This window comes from Tachysurus vachellii, chromosome 16 (genome assembly GCF_030014155.1).
Source record: "Tachysurus vachellii isolate PV-2020 chromosome 16, HZAU_Pvac_v1, whole genome shotgun sequence".
Lineage (NCBI taxonomy): Eukaryota > Metazoa > Chordata > Actinopteri > Siluriformes > Bagridae > Tachysurus > Tachysurus vachellii.
This window is the reverse complement of record NC_083475.1, coordinates 7,688,183-7,706,333: the sequence shown is the minus strand read 5'-3', so window position 1 is coordinate 7,706,333 and position 18,151 is coordinate 7,688,183. Positions and strand designations below refer to the sequence as shown.

Below are 18,151 nucleotides of genomic sequence, written 5' to 3'. Positions count from 1 at the left end.
AACTGTCCACCTCTTCCTCACTCCGCTGGAGAGCTTCACGGCATATTTCTCCTCAAGAAGAGTCGCAATGAATCAACACGTCTTCTGAGGTAAATGTCTTCAAAACACTGGGCTCAAAAAAAAAAAAATCTTGACCCCCGCTAGTTCTGGTGCTCGTCTGAGGACAGGAATTTAGCGCAAGACAATCCACTGCAACACGGACTAAACCCTGTGCACTGCAGATAAGGTACGGCGTTTTTTTATTTCCTGAAAAATAACGGATTTGGAGATACGAGGATTCCGCCCGACAGCGACGATATGCTACTACGCTTGCAAGATGTAATCTTCTGCATTAAGAAATGTAAACAAATGAGTCTGGACGTTGGATACCGAATATTCAGGAGAGCGTGTGATCATAAAAAATTGCAAAATTAAAAAAATTAAAATAAAAAATTCAACTAGTTTTGGCCTCAACAGTCACAAAACCCTCCTGAAGGGACGGTTCAGTACAGGTAATTGTCTGTATTCTCATTATTCTCTTTAATTAACAGCTTACAATCCATCTGCTTTTTGAAAGTACTCACAAGAGTCTCTTGGCATGTGATAATACAGTACAAGTCTTTTATCGCTTTCTCTCTCACACCTTTACACTCCACAGCGTTTCTAAAAGTATTTATTTAATGTAAGTTCACTATGTTTATGAGGAAAAGTTTACTGCAGAATCACTTAACAATCCACTCACTTAGTAAATCTGTTTATTCTCTATTTCTCCTCATTTCCTGTTCCTGCTTCACTTCCTCACAGAGACGAGCTGAGACAGTATTTACGTTCAGTTTGGATGATGTGTAGCAGCTTACAGCAGAGTCCAGAAAAGGGAGTAACACCTCTCCATCTCTACATCTCTCCAACTCTCCATCTTCTCCATCTCTCCATCTTCTCCATCTCTCCATCTCTCCAACTCCACAGCTATCAATCTTCTCCATCTCTCCATCTTTCCCTGTCTCTCTAGCCTTTCTATCTACACACCTCTTTCTCTTCTCCATCTCTCTATCCTCTGTATCTATACACCTCTCCATCACTCTAGCTTCTCCTTCTTCTCCATCTCTCTGTCTTCTCTATCTCTACACCTCTTCCTCTTCTCCATCTCTCTATCTTCTCTATCTCTACACCTCTTATTCTTCTCCATCTCTACATCTCTCCAACTCTCCATCTTCTCCATCTCTCCATCTCTACATCTCTCCAACTCCACAGCTATCAATCTTCCATATCTCTCCATCTCCCACGTCTCTTCACCTCTCCATCTTCTCCATCTTTCCAACTCCACAGCTATCAGTCTTCTCCATCTCTCCATCTTTCCCTGTCTCTCTAGCCTTTCTATCTACACACCTCTTCCTCTTCTCCATCTCTCTATCCTCTGTATCTATACACCTCTCCATCACTCTAGCTTCTCCTTCTCCATCTCTCTATCCTCTCTATCTCTACACCTCTTCGTCTTCTCCATCTCTCTATCCTCTGTATCTATACACCTCTCCATCACTCTAGCTTCTCCTTCTCCATCTCTCTATCCTCTCTATCTCTACACCTCTTCGTCTTCTCCATCTCTCTATCCTCGCTATCTATACACCTCTCCATCACTCTATCTTTTTCCCCTTCTCCAGCTCTCTATCTTCTCTATCTCTACACCTCTTTGTCTTCTCCATCTCTCTATCTTCTCTATCTCTACACCTCTTCGTCTTCTCCATCTGTCTATCTTCTCTATCTCTACACCTCTTCTCCATCTCTACACCTCTTCCTCTTCTCCATCTCTCTATCCTCTCTGACTCTACATCTCTCCATCATTTTTATTTCTCTATCTTCTCTATCTCTCCATCTCTCCAACTCCAGCATTCTCCATCTTCCTCATCTCTACACCTCTCCATCTCCCTTATTTCTCCATCTTCTTTATCAATCCATCTCAGCAACTCCACACCTCTCTATATTCTCCATCTTCTCCATCTCTCCAGCTCCGTCAGTGTGCTGGATTAGTGACAAAGTGTACTGAGAATACAGAATACGACTGAAGGGAATCTCATGAGTCATTCATCTTTCCCTCAATTATTTATATCAGGTCGATCAGATGAAATGGACATAATGCAGGCTGCTTGTAAACGTTTAATAGAGATTTTTCTTTGGAGTCTGTAGTGAGACAGGATTTAATGGACAGGGGTCCCGGGATCATTTCCTGTTTTACACCTGTGATTATTTTCCATCCAGATCAACCATGTCGGCGTTTTTCTCTGTCCTCTTCTGCCTACTTGTATTCACCTGAGCATTGTCCAGACCCTCCGGCAGATTTTATTCAGCAGAGCTTGCAGTTTTTCAAAATTACCACAGATTTCAACAACGGCCTCAGATTAGAGTCTCAGTTTTTCATTAAATCATACAGTTGAAACACATAACGTCTTTGTTATCCTTACAGAATATCCATGTAGTAGACGTGGTATTTGATATTCAGGCTGATATTTTCTGTATTTTTAGTGTTTTGACTGTGAAAGCTATGAAAAGTGAGAGTAAACACCAGACAATCTTGCATCCAGCTTGTAGATGAACATCATGGAAGTATGTGACAGGCCATTTAAAGGAGTTGCCACAAACCATATTACTAAAATTTATTTGAATCCGAGGTTTCAGCCTTTTTTTTTTCCGCTTGATTTTATCAGAGTTCACATATTATTATAAAACTCATACCAGGTCTTTTATGAGAAAAAAGCTTTTTAAATGTTTACGTGCAACATCATGTCAAAAACCCCTTTAGAAGAAAAAAAGAGTGTTGAGTTGGTCACTATGGGAACCTTCTGCTTACAGCGGTCACCATGGGAACGTTCTGCCTAAACGGCTGATGTCGTTTAGGCCCATTTTCTCCTGCTAGAGAAGCTGCTTCAGTCTCAGTGGGCACTTGGATTTCCTGAATCATTGGATAATGAGAGATGTATGAGTGGGGAAAGTGTGTGTGTGTGTGTGTGTGTGTGTGTGTAAAAACTTTTCACTACTGATGCTCCATGGTTGTAGTCTCTACACACCAAGCCAAACCCTCAACCAACCAATCATTATGCATCCAGTTGACTCAGGGCACAAAGCAGGGGACACGATGGACGGGGGGCCAAACCAATCATAGAGCACAATCAAACCCACTCACACACTACAGACAATTTAGGGATGCCAGTCAGCATACATTAATGCCTTTGGACTGCAGGAGAACCCAGAGGAAACCCCTGAAGTACACAGAGAACATGCCAATACCACACACACACACACACACACACACACACACACAGGGAGGAAACAGGAATCAAACTCCAACCCTAGAGTAAAAAGGCAAACGTGGTCATTTCAAAGGCAACGTGGCCCCCAAGCTTTCTTGTCAGATTGCTCATCAAGATATCCAGGTCCTTGAGCAAGAACCTTTCACTCTTCCCTTTAGTGTAAGTTTGGGGGGAAAAAAAACCATCAGGAATCTATAAATATAACGGACCTGTTTGTGTTTTGTCATCGTTTCAGAGCACCGTTTCATTCGAGGTGACGTTACAGGATGACGACTGCATCATGATGACTCTCGAACCCTCGGATCTGAGGGACAACATCACTGCATACGCTGCCAGGATATCTGGAGAGCCTCACAACCACATCCTTCCCTTCCATAGTTCCGGCGACGGCCAACTGGCTCCTGTTATCCTTCTTTATAACACCACCTACCACGGGCTCTGTTACACCATCAGCCTTCTACTAGCCGACGGCTCCACATGGACCAAACCGGTCAAGACTGTGACTCTGCTGACAAGTGAGAGCGCTCTCTGTATCCACGCTAAACATCTCTACACATTGTGTTCTGCTGCTAAAACACCGCCTTCTTCTTCTCCTCAGAGCCTCTTCCACTGCAGAGCGTGCAGATTTCAGACTACCAGCCAGATCCGGAGACCGGCGTGGTATTTGAGCTGCGTTGGCCGGAGAGAAACAGCTTCAGCCGGGTGAACATCAGCTACTCTGAGGGCAGAGAGCAGCGCTTTATGCTCTACAAAGGTCAGAATCTCTCTATAACAGACAGACACCACTCATTCCGATTAAAATGTATATTTAGTGGTATTTCTCCTTTTATTTCTGTCCAGATTTTCAGAAAGGTAAAACGGTTTTTAAGCACTGGTTGCCTGGAACATGCTACAGCAACATCACCTTCCAGCTCATCTCCGAAGCCACGGTCAACAAAAGCACCCTAATAGAAAAAAGTGACGTAATCCACGAGCCACATCATCACAGGACAGGTATAACTCAGTGACTAGCTTCTTCTAGAAGCTTCTCCGGGATGTGTGTGTGTGTGTGTGTGTGTGTGTGTGTGCTGGAAATGTATTGCTGGAAATGACTAAGGAAGTTGCAAGTATTAATAAACCGATCTGATAAGACTTAAAGGAGGAATGATGGGTTGTAATTAGCAAATGGCTGCATACGAAATCACGTACCGTAACGGTACCCGAGGCATTTGATTCAGATTCGATTTGGTACCTACTGAATTTGATTCACTACATAACACATTCGATTCAGTACTTATTCCATTTGATTAGACATCTACTGCATTTGATTCAGATCCTAGTGCATTCGAATCAGTATCTAGTCCATTTGATTCAGCACCTAATGTGTTCGTTCAGTACCTACCTTCAGGACATTTTGATTGTTCTGTGTTGTAAGAATAGTGGAGTTGTTCTGAATTATATTGGGTTTGGTGTAGGGATAGAGGAGGATGGGGAGGGGACTGTTCGTGACGTATTAGATAAAGATAATAATCCCTGCTTAATTTTTTGTTTGCTTGTCTGTTCTAGTACCCACCCCTCCGCTCAACGTGTCTCTCAAGATCATTCCGCTTAACAGAAGAGGCTTGCCAGCGACTAACTGGGGCGAAAAGACGACCCAGGACACCCGCCTGCCACGAAAAGCGCGCAACGTTTCCCAGATGGAGGTAGCGCTTGAAACGGAGGTGCGAGGCAAAGAGGAAGATCCCAGACCCAAAGAGAAGTCACAAATGGTTACTCAGCCTCCTCTTTCTACCTCCGAGAGCCTAAACAGCAGCTCGGCACCATTCGTTAACGTCGTCAATGACGTGTACACACCTACTGCAGAAATCATGCCCACTAACACCAGCGACGTGTCAGAGAGCGAGAATTCCACTGCATCCTACTGGCCAATGGGGCGCCCCTCCCCCACCGAAGGAGAGTACGAGTTTGTGAACGGAGTGGCTCCAGAGTATGAAGACTCAAAGGAGCTTGGTTCAGCCATGGATCTCAGACCAGAGTCCATTGATGGATCCAACAAACCACCTTCCATTCTGTTGGAGCTTCGCTGGTTGCCTCCTCCACCACCCACCACAATCGATGGCTTTAACGTCTACATCTACCGAGACGGTAAGCCAGCCACGCAAGTCGCGCTCCGGTAAAGGGGTAAAAATACAGTTAGGACGTGTGCAACGAGAACACGTTTTACACTCATGCTTATTTTTCTTTTCTTTTCTTTTTTTTTCAAGAATTTTATGTTTCCCCTGTTTCCTAGGTAACAAGAGTGAAACGACAACAGTGGAAGAGAACACTCACGAGTTCTTTACCGAGCTGTCAGAGCCTGGGACGTACCGGGTCCAAGTGACCACCATCAGCTCCTCGGGAGAGTGCGAGCCCAGAGAGAGCGCGTCACTTCGAGGATTTACCTTCTACCTCAGTGCGTTTTCCTCCCTCTCATTTACACATTAACTCTGCACTGGAACGTAATGTGCTCTGGCATGCAATATTATCTCATGTGTGTTTGTGCTCCAGGTCCTACAGGCGAGTGGCTGGAGCAGCCCAACGAGCGTCCACAGGGGGTGAGTGTGAAAATGCGGGGCAAGAGCACGGCCTCCGTGTCCTGGGCTCCGTCCACGCAGAGCCACAACGGCAGCCTTGTGTCAGTGGTGTCTCTAACCTGCCTCAAGCCCAGCCTGAGCCAGCGTATGGAGAACACATACTGCTCTGAGGTACAACACACTCACACGTTACGCTCAGCTGCTTTTAGGTAATCAGACACCTGATAGATGATTAATCATAACGTCATTTACATTCACTACGACTACCTGTCTGATCTCTCTCTCTCTCTCTCTCTCTCTCTCTCTCTCTCTCTGTTGTTGTTATTGTAAAGTGACTTGAATGTTTATTTTAATATCATATTGTTATTTGTGTGACCATAAGCTTAGAGGAAACGTCCTTACGAGGTTAATATACTGTCGTTACATCTCATCCCCTGGAAAGTAGAAAGCTGTTCATCCTTCTATTACTAATTACTCACTGATTATAATTTCTGTACCCCAAACTTTCATTTTTTTTATTTTTTATTATACTATATTAGATTTCACTGATAGATTCCACACTGATATTTTAGTTTTCGCTCAGCATGTCCTGATCGGTCAGAATCCTTACAGCGGATTTTATTATGAATTACAGGAAAACATCACCAGTGACATCATCCCTAGCCTGACGCCCGGTGCTCAGTACAGAGTGGTGATGTATTACACTAACGGACCCCTCATCAGCCCCCCCTCAGAACCGGTCATTTTTGATATGGGTACGCATCCACCCTGATGTTTCTGTCTTTGGATATGTTTTGTTATAGAAAGGAGGTCTGCTATATAAAGTAAAACCTGATAAACATGTACTTTGTCTTTATTTTGACTGGGTGATCTAACGGCAGAGCCTACAGGAGTGCGAGACCTGGTGGTGTACCCGCTGAGTCCCACGGCAGTCATTCTGAGCTGGCAGAGGCCCTACAACGTGGCCTTCCGCAAATACGTCCTGCAGACCTTTTTCTTCAACTCGGCCACGCAGGTCGCCCAGTGGACCACGTACTACGAGATCGCTGCTACCGCCTCCGTCATCGCCTCTGTGGTAAAGACAAGAAGTCTTCAGAGTTTCTTGTCCTTTCAGATATTTCTTCTTTTTGTTTTTAGGAAATCAGAGTCAAGATCAAACCAGCGTGGTTTGTAATTAGGGTTGCGAGAGAAACTTCACGATCTTATTTTGTTTCATTATTTACAAAACAATATTCGAAATATCGAAGAAGGCTTTCGCGTGCTGACGTATCGAACTGACCGTCACGCCTAAACGAACAAGCCGCGTGTTATTTGCGGCTTTTTTTATAAAACCGGTGCTTACTACTGGTTGCCATAGTAACTACATTTCACACTGAGCGGTGCAGCTAGCGGTCCGAATCAGTTTTCTCACAGCGTGTGCTCTTTGTCACGGATCACGTGCGCTCTAATGTACTCCCGTTGGTAGTCGCTGTACCGAGTCGCTCCATATGTTCAACTTTTCTCAACTTTGTTGCGTCGTTGACGTGGACACGCCCACAGCTCGTCGCCGACCCTCGCTGTCGCGAACGCCACAAGAAGTCACCAGCCTTCACCGAAAACGAACGATCTGTCGTATGTGTGAACGCAGCATCGTGTGGAATCCTGACCACAGTGACACACTATTATCAGACTGTTACAGTGTCTATTATCAGACACTATTATCAATCTTTCCTCTCTCATCATGACTCAGTTACTAGAGTTAGAGATTTAGGATCTGGTTCCTATAACAACACAGCACTTCTCACTAGTCTGAAGTCAGTGCAATGTAATGAAAGTATTCTTTTGGATTTTAGTCAGTTATGTTACATAATAAAATGTTTAATAGTCCTGTATTACAAACCTGGAAAGTATTTTAAAGGCTTCATCATGATTTTCTGAGCCCCAGAGCTGGATAAAAAAAAAAAAAAAGAAAGATATTTATCAGCTAAACAAAACTCTTACGAGAGAAACAAAGCACTTCAGTCGGTTCAGTCGTGCTCCTGTATCACTACTGTGCATTACGGATATTCTTGTAAGATCGTTCCTCTCGTCTCAAGTCATCTCTCGTGCTAATATGCATGTATCCCCGCGTGCAATTTTCTGTCTATAATTATTATACTCGTGCTTAATTGCAGGCTGCACATGCTGAATTGCTCTCATGCACATTTGGTGGTCGGGTAGCACGGAGGCGTTTATTGGCCCTGAACAGGAATTAAAGACTGCTGAAGTAGGAACTCAGTACTACAGTTAAAATCAGGTCAGGACATGGGGCTGAACTTAGCAGCTAATTAAATCAGACGGTCTGGACTTGTATTACTGTTTGGATGGGTTTTTAATCAGATTAGCAAACAAAGGAATTGTGACCAGTTTCGCACACAGTTTGTGTTAACCTTTGTGAGCACCGTGCGCACATGGAGCAAACACTCCTCATCATTAAAGAACGTCATACGGACATTGTTTACGCCCCGTTAATTCCTCACCCGTCTAGCAGGTGAAAGATGGCACACAGAAACACGCAGTGGATTCACATCTAATCCTTTTACTGCGTGTTGTGGCCTTCACCGTCCGTCTAGAACTTTCACGCACGCTGCAGTACGGATTCGACGCTTTACGACATCATGCATAATCCGCACCGCTGTGTTTGTTGTTGTGTCACAGACCAACGGTACTGAAATAACACCTCCCTGTTTACACTAGTGCCAATGTGGATTTATTCACTAGTAAAAATAAAGCCACTGGAATGGAGAACAAAAAAGTTTATAGTAAGCAGAAGTATGATATGTTTTCCGGTCGATTGTGAATGACGTCAAACCCAGTGAGCAGAGGTTGAAAATAAATCACACAGTGTGAGCCAATTTAAAGGACGTTTTTTTTGAATAAGCGCATCATCTAGTGAACCTTGGAGTTTTCAGAGTGAACACATGACTCACATGACTTAATACACAAAGGATTCAGGACACACCCTTAGATCTAACTTTGTCTACGCTTCTTCTTTCTCCTTTAACAGAGAGTGACAGATCTGTTGCCTGCATGGTACTACAACTTCAGGGTAACCATGGTGACCTGGGGTGACCCTCCGCTCAGCTGCTGTGATGGGTCCACTGTGAGCTTTATTACTGGTGGGTGAATACGGCACGATGTGTGTGTGTGTGTGTGTGTGTGTCACATCTGAGCTGCACCTTAAACACAATGATAATGCATAAAAATGCTATATTTAGAGAGGGTGATGCTCTTTAAATTGTATGATTACAGAAATAGTTAGAGGAAAAACCTTTTGCACTAATTACTACAATTCATGAAAGGGGTTTTCACACTGGGCAGAATCGCTGTGGTCGGAATCCGAGCGTTCGTTCCCAGCGGCACCACACCGACGGTCTGGTTTCAGACTCACGCTTACATTCATCCGACGTTATCGCAAACGCACAAAAAGTTCCCAGTCACTCACGTGTACACGTGGGTTGTGGAAACCAATGATGACGTCATCGGCTAAAACGCACACAAGCGCAGGTTACTTTTCTTCCTGAACACCTGCAGAACTGAGTACGAGTAGCGTTCACTTGAACGGAAATCTCGGGTTCGGTCCCGTGCCGCACTTCCTGCTCCACACCACATGTCCAGTCTATGGACAAGGTGGAGGATTAAAATTACCCCTGAGTTCACATGAATAATAAACTGGACTGGACTAAGAACTCTGAAGTCGTCTACAAGAAGGTCCAGAACCTCTACTTTCTCTACAGAGGTCCTTTAACATCTGCAGAACGATGCTAAAGATGTTTTACTGTCTGACTGTAGTGTCAGAAAGAAGGATGTTGTCTAAGCTTTATGTTTTAGACTAAACTGCAGACCTGCCAACCTTTACGCATTTTGTGTAGCAGATACGCATTTAGACATCAAAAGTACGCTGCTACCATTTGTCGCTTCAAAATACGCATTGTAAAAAACCATTGATGCCTTTGAGTTCAACTGTCTGTACATTTTAGAGAGGGTGATGCTCTTTAAACCGCATTGGGCAGCAACCTGGGAAAATAATAACTTGACCAATCATAGCGGCAGTTTAAAACTCTTCAAAGAGCCGTCAAAACGAACGTGGTTTTCATCTGTCTCTGTCCGTCTTCAGTTCTTCTTACAGTGACTGTTTTTTTACAAGTGAGGACATTTCAAAGGTAAATGGCCAGAATTGTGAATTTGATCCATTTTAATAAGCCTGCCGAACCACAGGCGTCGTTAGACTCCTTTACTGGGGCATGTGCCCAAGTGTCCGGTGTTGTGCCTCAAGTTTAAGTTTTACGCACAGATCAAGTTTTACTTTATTTGCCAGTATTTATATAGGAAACGTACGTCATGCCTGTAAACGCATTGCCGTCGTACTTTAACGGAAAAGACAAACTGGCGCGAGCACGCAGAAATAAATAACCGCGAGCGTCTGTGTATCCCTTTTATAGCACGCAGTCATGCTATAACATGACGAAACTAACGTCGTTTTTTAAATATCAATCGTATTCTGACTCGATTGTTACTGGTTCTTGTAGATTAACACATGTATGTGTTGTCAGATATGAAGTTACTGTTTATTTCATTAGATCTAATTTATGGCAATACATAAAGAGTATGCAGATATTATACACAAACGATCATGCACATAACGTTATACTCTTTATTTTAGTTGCTACTCAAAAGTAAAGTAAGTTGAGTAAGTTGCTACTCAAAAATTTTTTCCAAGGTTGGCAGGTCTGAAACTGCCAGTGTGAAAACCTCTTTAACAGTCGGCTAGTCATTAACGAGAGAATGTGCTACGATTCTTCCCGCAGCTCCCGAGGCACCTCACATCTCGTCAGTGGATTACTCCCATGGCGTCCTGTACGTGCGCTGGACCTACGGCGATCTCTTCACAGATCTGTCTCACTCCAGAATGCTGCACTGGCAGGTGCTGGCTGAAGGAAAGAAAGGCTCCAGGAGACGTTTCTCTACAGACGTAAGGTTCTATAGATACAGGAATAAGATCCGGAGAGCTGAGACGCAGCAGTAAAAATCAGATCGGACGTATGATATGACGCGCCTCGGTTTGTGTTTTATACAAACTCGCTGATTAAATGTTTTTTTTCAAATGTCACGATCAAGAACAGTGAGAAGCCTAATAGCGTTCACAGCGAGGCAGCGGACCTCCGACGGTTGCGTCCCTGCCTCGATTGAGCGCCACCGTTACCGTCAATTTACCTTAAACATCCCGTGGTGCGAGAGGCATGGTGGCTTAGTGGTTAGCACGTTCGCCTCACACCTCCAGGGTCGGGGTTCGATTCCCGCCTCCGCCTTGTGTGTGTGGAGTTTGCATGTTCTCCCCGTGCCTCGGGGGTTTCCTCTGGGTACTCCGGTTTCCTCCCCCGGTCCATAGACATGCATGGTAGGTTGATTGGCATCTCTGGAAAATTGTCCGTAGTGTGTGATTGCGTGAGTGAATGAGAGTGTGTGTGTGTGTGCCCTGCGATGGGTTGGCACTCCGTCCAGGGTGTATCCTGCCTTGATGCCCGATGACGCCTGAGATAGGCACAGGCTCCCCGTGACCCGAGGTAGTTCGGATAAGCGGTAGAAGATGAATGAATGAATGAATCCCGTGGTGCTGCCGAGCCATTAGAAGGCCAGCGGTCATTGTGAAGCGAGCTGTGAGCAGTAAGTCCTACACAGAGCATCCTTAGCCTTTTACTAGTGATGAGCTGTGCTATCGATTGCTTCCTTGGTGTCTTTTTGAGGTCTAATTAAAAAGGCATGGAGAGGCTCTTATGCTATCAGGTTAACCCACACGCACAGAACAAAGGGATTAATTAGATACTGCTAAATGTTTCCAGACAGAGATGCTCATCTGCCCTCTAGACCTCCTGAAGCCAGTGCTGTTCTATCTTCTATTCTATAGCAACGTTAATTCTTTGTTCTTCTCCTCAGTTCTGTTAGATTTCTGAATAACACTGAGACATGTTTTATTGTTTAAAACCTCTGTGCAGGACTGCATCGTGATTTACTGAGAATGTGCCTCATCTACACTTTTTTTTTTTTACATCACATTTAGTCGTTTTCCGGCGCCACTAGCACCTGGCAGCTGAGGGCTAGCACATGCTTCCTCTGAGACTTTTTTGATCTCCTGCTCATGTGTAGGAAAGTGCTAACTTCAGCATTCACTCTGACAGCGGAGACACTAACGCTGGTCCTCACACACTAACAGCACGGCCAATCACACCGTCGTTGATGATCGGATGTGAACAAGTTTCACTCATTCAGCTACAGGAGCATTAGTGAGATCAGACACTGATGTTTCAGTGTGTCTGTGGGGATTAGTGATCATTCAGCTACAGGAGCATTAGTGAGATCAGACACTGATGTTGGAGTGTCTCTGTGGGGATTAGTGATCATTCAGCTACAGGAGCATTAGTGAGATCAGACACTGATTTCGGAGCGTGTCTGTGGGGATTAGTGATCATTCAGCTACAGGAGCATTAGTGAGATCAGACACTGACGTTGGAGTGTGTCTGTGGGGATTAGTGATCATTCAGCTACAGGAGCATTAGTGAGATCAGACACGGATGTTGGAGTGTGTCTGTGGGGATTAGTGATCATTCAGCTACAGGAACATTAGTGAGATCAGACACTGATGTTGGAGTGTGTCTGTGGGGATTAGTGATCATTCAGCTACAGGAGCATTAGTGAGATCAGACACTGGTGTTGGAGTGTGTCTGTGGGGATTAGTGATCATTCAGATACAGGAGCATTAGTGAGATCAGACACTGATGTTGGAGTGTGTCTGTGGGGATTAGTGATCATTCAGCTACAGGAGCATTAGTGAGATCAGACACTGATGTTGGAGTGTGTCTGTGGGGATTAGTGATCATTCAGCTACAGGAGCATTTGTGAGATCAGACACTGGTGTTGGAGTGTGTCTGTGGGGATTAGTGATCATTCAGCTACAGGAGCATTAGTGAGATCAGACACTGATGTTGGAGTGTGTCTGTGGGGATTAGTGATCATTCAGCTACAGGAGCATTAGTGAGATCAGACACTGACGTTGGAGTGTGTCTGTGGGGATTAGTGATCATTCAGCTACAGGAGCATTAGTGAGATCAGACACTGATGTTGGAGTGTGTCTGTGGGGATTAGTGATCATTCAGCTACAGGATCATTAGTGAGATCAGACACTGATGTTGGAGTGTGTCTGTGGGGATTAGTGATCATTCAGCTACAAGAACATTAGTGAGATCAGACACTGGTGTTGGAGTGTGTCTGTGGGGATTAGTGATCATTCAGCTACAGGAGCATTAGTGAGATCAGACACTGATGTTGGAGTGTGTCTGTGGGGATTAGTGATCATTCAGCTACAGGATCATTAGTGAGATCAGACACTGATGTTGGAGTGTGTCTGTGGGGATTAGTGATCATTCAGCTACAGGAGCATTAGTGAGATCAGACACTGATGTTGGAGTGTGTCTGTGGGGATTAGTGATCATTCAGCTACAGGAGCATTAGTGAGATCAGACACTGATGGTGTAAGATTGAGGAGGTCTGGAGTTCAGTCTGTGTTCCAGTTCATCCTCAAAGGTGTTCAGTGGGGTTGAGTCAGAGTCAGGGCTCTGTGCAGGACACTAGAGTTCTTCCACTCCAACATTAACACACCGTGTCATCATGGAGCTCAGGGGCTTAGTGTACAGGGACATCGTCGTGCTGGAGCAGTGTCTGTATATCTTAGTACAGTGAAGAGAAATTGTGATGTTACAGCATACAGAGACTTTCTGTAGAATTGTGCACATACTTTTGCTCATGTAGTGTATATTCTCATCATATCAGTGGAATGGAAGTGGGACTGTATCACATGTAGCAGCTTCTACAGCTCAAATAATCTGCTGATCCACACTACAGAGCTATCATCAGTCTTGGGGGTGAAAACCATCTAACAGATCAGATTTATTCTGTAACTGTAGCAACAAGGCAGGTGATGGTATAATAAAGTAAAGAGGACATAGTGAAACTGCTGCACCTGAGAGACTGCTATCCACACCACCGTGTCCGGGTCACTGCTGAGAGGTGACTGATCCATCACCCAAACTGATATCTTGTCAGTGGTGGTATGATTCTAGTCTCTGGGGTGGAAGAGAGCTGACAAATAGGACATAGCAGCAGAAGGAATACAGTACGTACAGTTGTCAGGGTACCTTTAAGGTAGCTGGGGCTTCAGTGTCATGTGATGTAATCAGCTCACTGTGACTTATTCTTTACACAAGGCTCTATATACAAGTAAATACATGAAGCACCAACAAAACACAGTTATTCAGTTTATAATACACACACACACACACACACACACACACACACACACGTGCATTAAACAGTCTCTGTGACCATGTTAGAGCTTTCAGTTCTTCTTTTTCTCTCCACAGGTGACACGCAACGTAATGAAGGCTGCGCTTGTGCTTCCTCCTGGTGACATCTACAACCTGACAGTCACGGCTTGTACCGAACGCAGCCGCAACACCTCCATACCCCACATCCTCAAACTGGGTGAGTTTTTGACCTTTCGACCTGTTTGACTCGCAAAATCGCTAGCCGGCGATTTTAGATATTTTATATTCATTCATTCATTCATTCATTTATTCATTTTCTACCGCTTATCCAAACTACCTCGGGTCACGGGGAGCCTGTGCCTATCTCAGGCGTCATTGGGCATCAAGGCAGGATACACCCTGGACGGAGTGCCAACCCATCACAGGGCACACACACACACACTCTCATTCACTCACACAATCACACACTACGGACAATTTTCCAGAGATGCCAATCAACCTACCATGCATGTCTTTGGACCGGGGGAGGAAACCGGAGTACCCGGAGTGCCCCCCTATATATTTTATAATAACTTCATAATAACTTCATATTAACTTCACCCTCGTAAAGCGTTTGTCTTTCTGTAGCTTGAACGAAGTCTTAAATGTTTCAGATGAGAGCTTTAATAATACAGATGAAGCTTTCTCTTTCTAGATTCTCAGTTTCTGTCATCAGGAACTTAGGCATTAATAAAAGAAGGTCATCCCAATAACACTGAGATAAACAGCCTGTAATAATGTTATAGTAATCACCCAGACGCAGTGTGTGCAACGTATCTGCTTCCAAGCTCCTACCTGTGTGTGTGTGTGTGCATGTGTGTGTGTGTGTGTGTGTGTGTGTGTGTTCTCTTCATGGCTTCAGGGATTTCCTCCAGGTTTCCTACCCAGACCAACATGTGTGTTGTTGGCTGATTGGCTTCTCTAAATTGTCTGTAGTGTGTGAGTGTGTTACAATTACACTGTGCCCTGTGACGTGTCCAGTGTGTCCCACCTTGTCCCCCATGTCCCCTGGGATAGACTCCAGGCTTCCTCTTACCCTGTGTTATATAAGTGGTGGATGGAAACCACCACTTATTTTGACCCTGAGAGATACAAGACATGAAACAGTCCTGAAAGTGATTTTTTTTAAATAAACTTTTTATAAACTACACTCTCGACTTAAGATAAGTTAATGAAGATATATTTCTTCCTTACAGATCCAGCACCTCCCAAGTCCCTGTACGCCATCAACGCTACCCACTCCGCCGTCACGTTGCTCTGGACCGAGGAGGGAGTGGTGGACTTCTACCAAGTCAGCTGCAGGCAACTCAAACCCATCACACAACTCAAGGTAGGAAGTCATTACATGCTAGTGAGACGTTTTGCAGTTAATATACAGTGCCGCATGGATGACGTATTACACCATCAGGTGTAAAACGCCATCAGGCTATAAACGAACCACACCACACCACGGTCACATGATCAGGACCCACTGCTCTTTTTGTGGATGAACATATATGAATGAAAAGGTGGATTTGGAATAGTTATTAGTACAAGCACAACAAGGTTTTGTTTCTTGTTAAGCGCAATGATATTTGTATATATGTTTAATGCCCCTGGTGACCAGATGAGGTCATTTTCAGGTTTTAGGACTCAATGCTGCAGCACTCACCGTGTTGTGCCCAATCTGACCCACAGCTGTGCTTTTCCTTACTGTATTAATGAAGCTGGTAGCGTGGAACAGTGCCAGCGAGCGTGCTCATGAACATGGAGAGCAAGGTGTTGTGATTTGCAGGCACACAAAGCTATTCACCGTGAGAGAGCAGTGGATGGAGGGAGCAGAGAAACTTCCTATCACTTCCATCGTGTTCATGTGTTCTGCAATGACGCACACGCTGACTTTCAGGGCGAGAATAATAAGACACGTGTTCCCATGGCTACCATTGGTCCCGCTCAACCCGTCCCCTCGATCACATTCACAGTGAATTGCCCAAAATGGTGGAGATGACAGAACTCAGAGTAATAAAATGAAATCTCAGTTTATGTTAAGTGTGACATGATTGTGGCTGGTTTAGGACCCTAATGTCCAGGACACTGATCCTCCAGGGAGACGTATAAAAGCATTTAATCTCTGTATTGAGTTTTGTGAGAATGACTCCACAGTAGTGCCTTGGCAGTGCACTCTGTTGACTCTTGTGCCCACTCGTCCCAATCAGCACAGAGCCATCTGCTTGAGATATTACTCTGACTCTCACCGAGTCCTGTTAGGGATGATGAACGACTACGCTCGTCAGCTTTAGCTCTCGTCATCTAGCAGTTTACTTCACGTACACATTTTTGGATACCAAAATTTTCACTCCATCACAGATTACTCATACACTGTATAGCAAAAAAGGATGCGTTCTCCTGAGCATCACACCGATACGTCTTGTTCACACACAGGCTGGGGATCTCAGGGTTAATTATCTTTGTGTTGTTCACACACAGGCTGCCGAGCCCCAGACTGCCCACTCCCATGTGTTAACGGTGAACAACCTGCAGGCCTCCACCTCCTACAACTGCAGCGTGATCAGTTACAGCTACAGCACACCCAGCGAGCCTGCCTACATTACCATCAGCACCCTGGGTAACTCCTCCTCCCTTTTCTCTTCCTCCTCCTCCTTCCTCTCCTCTTCATCCTCCTTCTTCTTTTCTCTTCCTCCCGTTTTTTTTTTGTCTCCTCCTATTCCTCCTCTTCCTCGTTCTCCTTGTCCTTCACACGTCTCACTCGTGTCAAATTAGAATAGCGATAGCTTAAATTTGACAGTAACCGTGAGACTTCTTTGTGTGTAGCTCATGAGATGAATCCTAGCGTAGCTGCTATCTCAGCCCTGGCGGTGCTCAGTGTGCTGCTCATCAGCCTGCTCGTGCTCTTTCTACTGGTGCTGCGCAAAAAACACATGCAGATGACCAGGTAAGATCTCAACCACACAGTGCACTAATGCCACTACAGCGTTACCGTATAATTACAGCGCAGCTCGTCCACGATCTCCACAGCTCCACCGTCGACACCTGAGATCACGAGAAGAACGGATTTCGTTTAATTACACGGCAGGACATGACTGCATACTCTAGACTACTGTTGGGGTATAAAATTATGATCATATGTTCACCTCTGGGAACAATAATATAGTCACAAAGCTAAAACTACACAACAGTTTTATTTTGTTGTCCAGTTTTTTCCCCTGACAGTCTATTATGCCTAGTCTGTGCCAACTTCTCACTAGCCAAATGACCGCTCATCAGCGTCTCTACCGAGTGCACGTAATCCTCTACATCTGGGAATCATTCTGCATTTATGTGCTTTCAGAATGATCCTACTTCCCCTTTTTTAATTTATATGTTACTTCTAATTCTACTTCTCTTTTTTAATTTGACTTTTCCTGTGACACTATCACGCGTATTGCTCAGATAGTTATCCAATGAATATGAACAAAATGGCAAGCGCTAGCAATTAGGACCCTAAAGTGCTAAATGAAAAATGAACAAAAGCCTGTTATTCAGAACAGAAAGTGTCCTCTTGTCCACCATGTTGAAAGCTTAGGACTCCTAAAATAAGCAACCTGTTAACGAATTATACAAAGTCACGTCCGAGTCTCTTTCCTTTTAAATGATTCAGAAATGTTCTGTGTAACGTATTCAAACAATAATAGTTAATAAAAGTCTAAAGAGTCAGTTTTAAGAGTCAAATTCACTGCATAAAGAGTCAGTTTTCCTGTGTAGAGTAAATTTTACTGCATAAAGAGTCAATTTCACTGAATAACGAGTCGATTTTACTAAATAATGACTCAGTTTTCACTGAATAAAAAGTCAGTGTCACTTTGTAAAGAGTCAGTTTCAGTTTCTCTGTGTAAAGAGTTTCACTGTGTAAAGAGTCAGTTTCACTGTGTAAGAGTCAGTTTTACGGAGTAAAGAGTCAGTTTCA

At 44.4% G+C, this 18,151-nt stretch overlaps 1 protein-coding gene across 3 annotated transcripts in view; it reads left to right on the top strand.

Moving 5' to 3' along the window:
- Nucleotides 1-18,151, top strand: part of ptpro (protein tyrosine phosphatase receptor type O) — a 61,792-nt gene that overhangs the window by 20,120 nt on the left and 23,521 nt on the right. For all 3 annotated transcript variants that reach the window (XM_060889816.1, XM_060889818.1, XM_060889817.1), the window contains exons 2-15: nt 3,517-3,796; nt 3,880-4,035; nt 4,122-4,274; nt 4,827-5,405; nt 5,551-5,712; nt 5,808-6,004; nt 6,468-6,588; nt 6,715-6,908; nt 8,859-8,970; nt 10,660-10,823; nt 14,266-14,386; nt 15,405-15,538; nt 16,675-16,813; nt 17,020-17,140. In XM_060889816.1, coding sequence (XP_060745799.1) covers nt 3,517-3,796; nt 3,880-4,035; nt 4,122-4,274; nt 4,827-5,405; nt 5,551-5,712; nt 5,808-6,004; nt 6,468-6,588; nt 6,715-6,908; nt 8,859-8,970; nt 10,660-10,823; nt 14,266-14,386; nt 15,405-15,538; nt 16,675-16,813; nt 17,020-17,140 — 2,633 coding nt within the window. The remainder of the gene's footprint in view (nt 1-3,516; nt 3,797-3,879; nt 4,036-4,121; nt 4,275-4,826; nt 5,406-5,550; nt 5,713-5,807; nt 6,005-6,467; nt 6,589-6,714; nt 6,909-8,858; nt 8,971-10,659; nt 10,824-14,265; nt 14,387-15,404; nt 15,539-16,674; nt 16,814-17,019; nt 17,141-18,151) is intronic.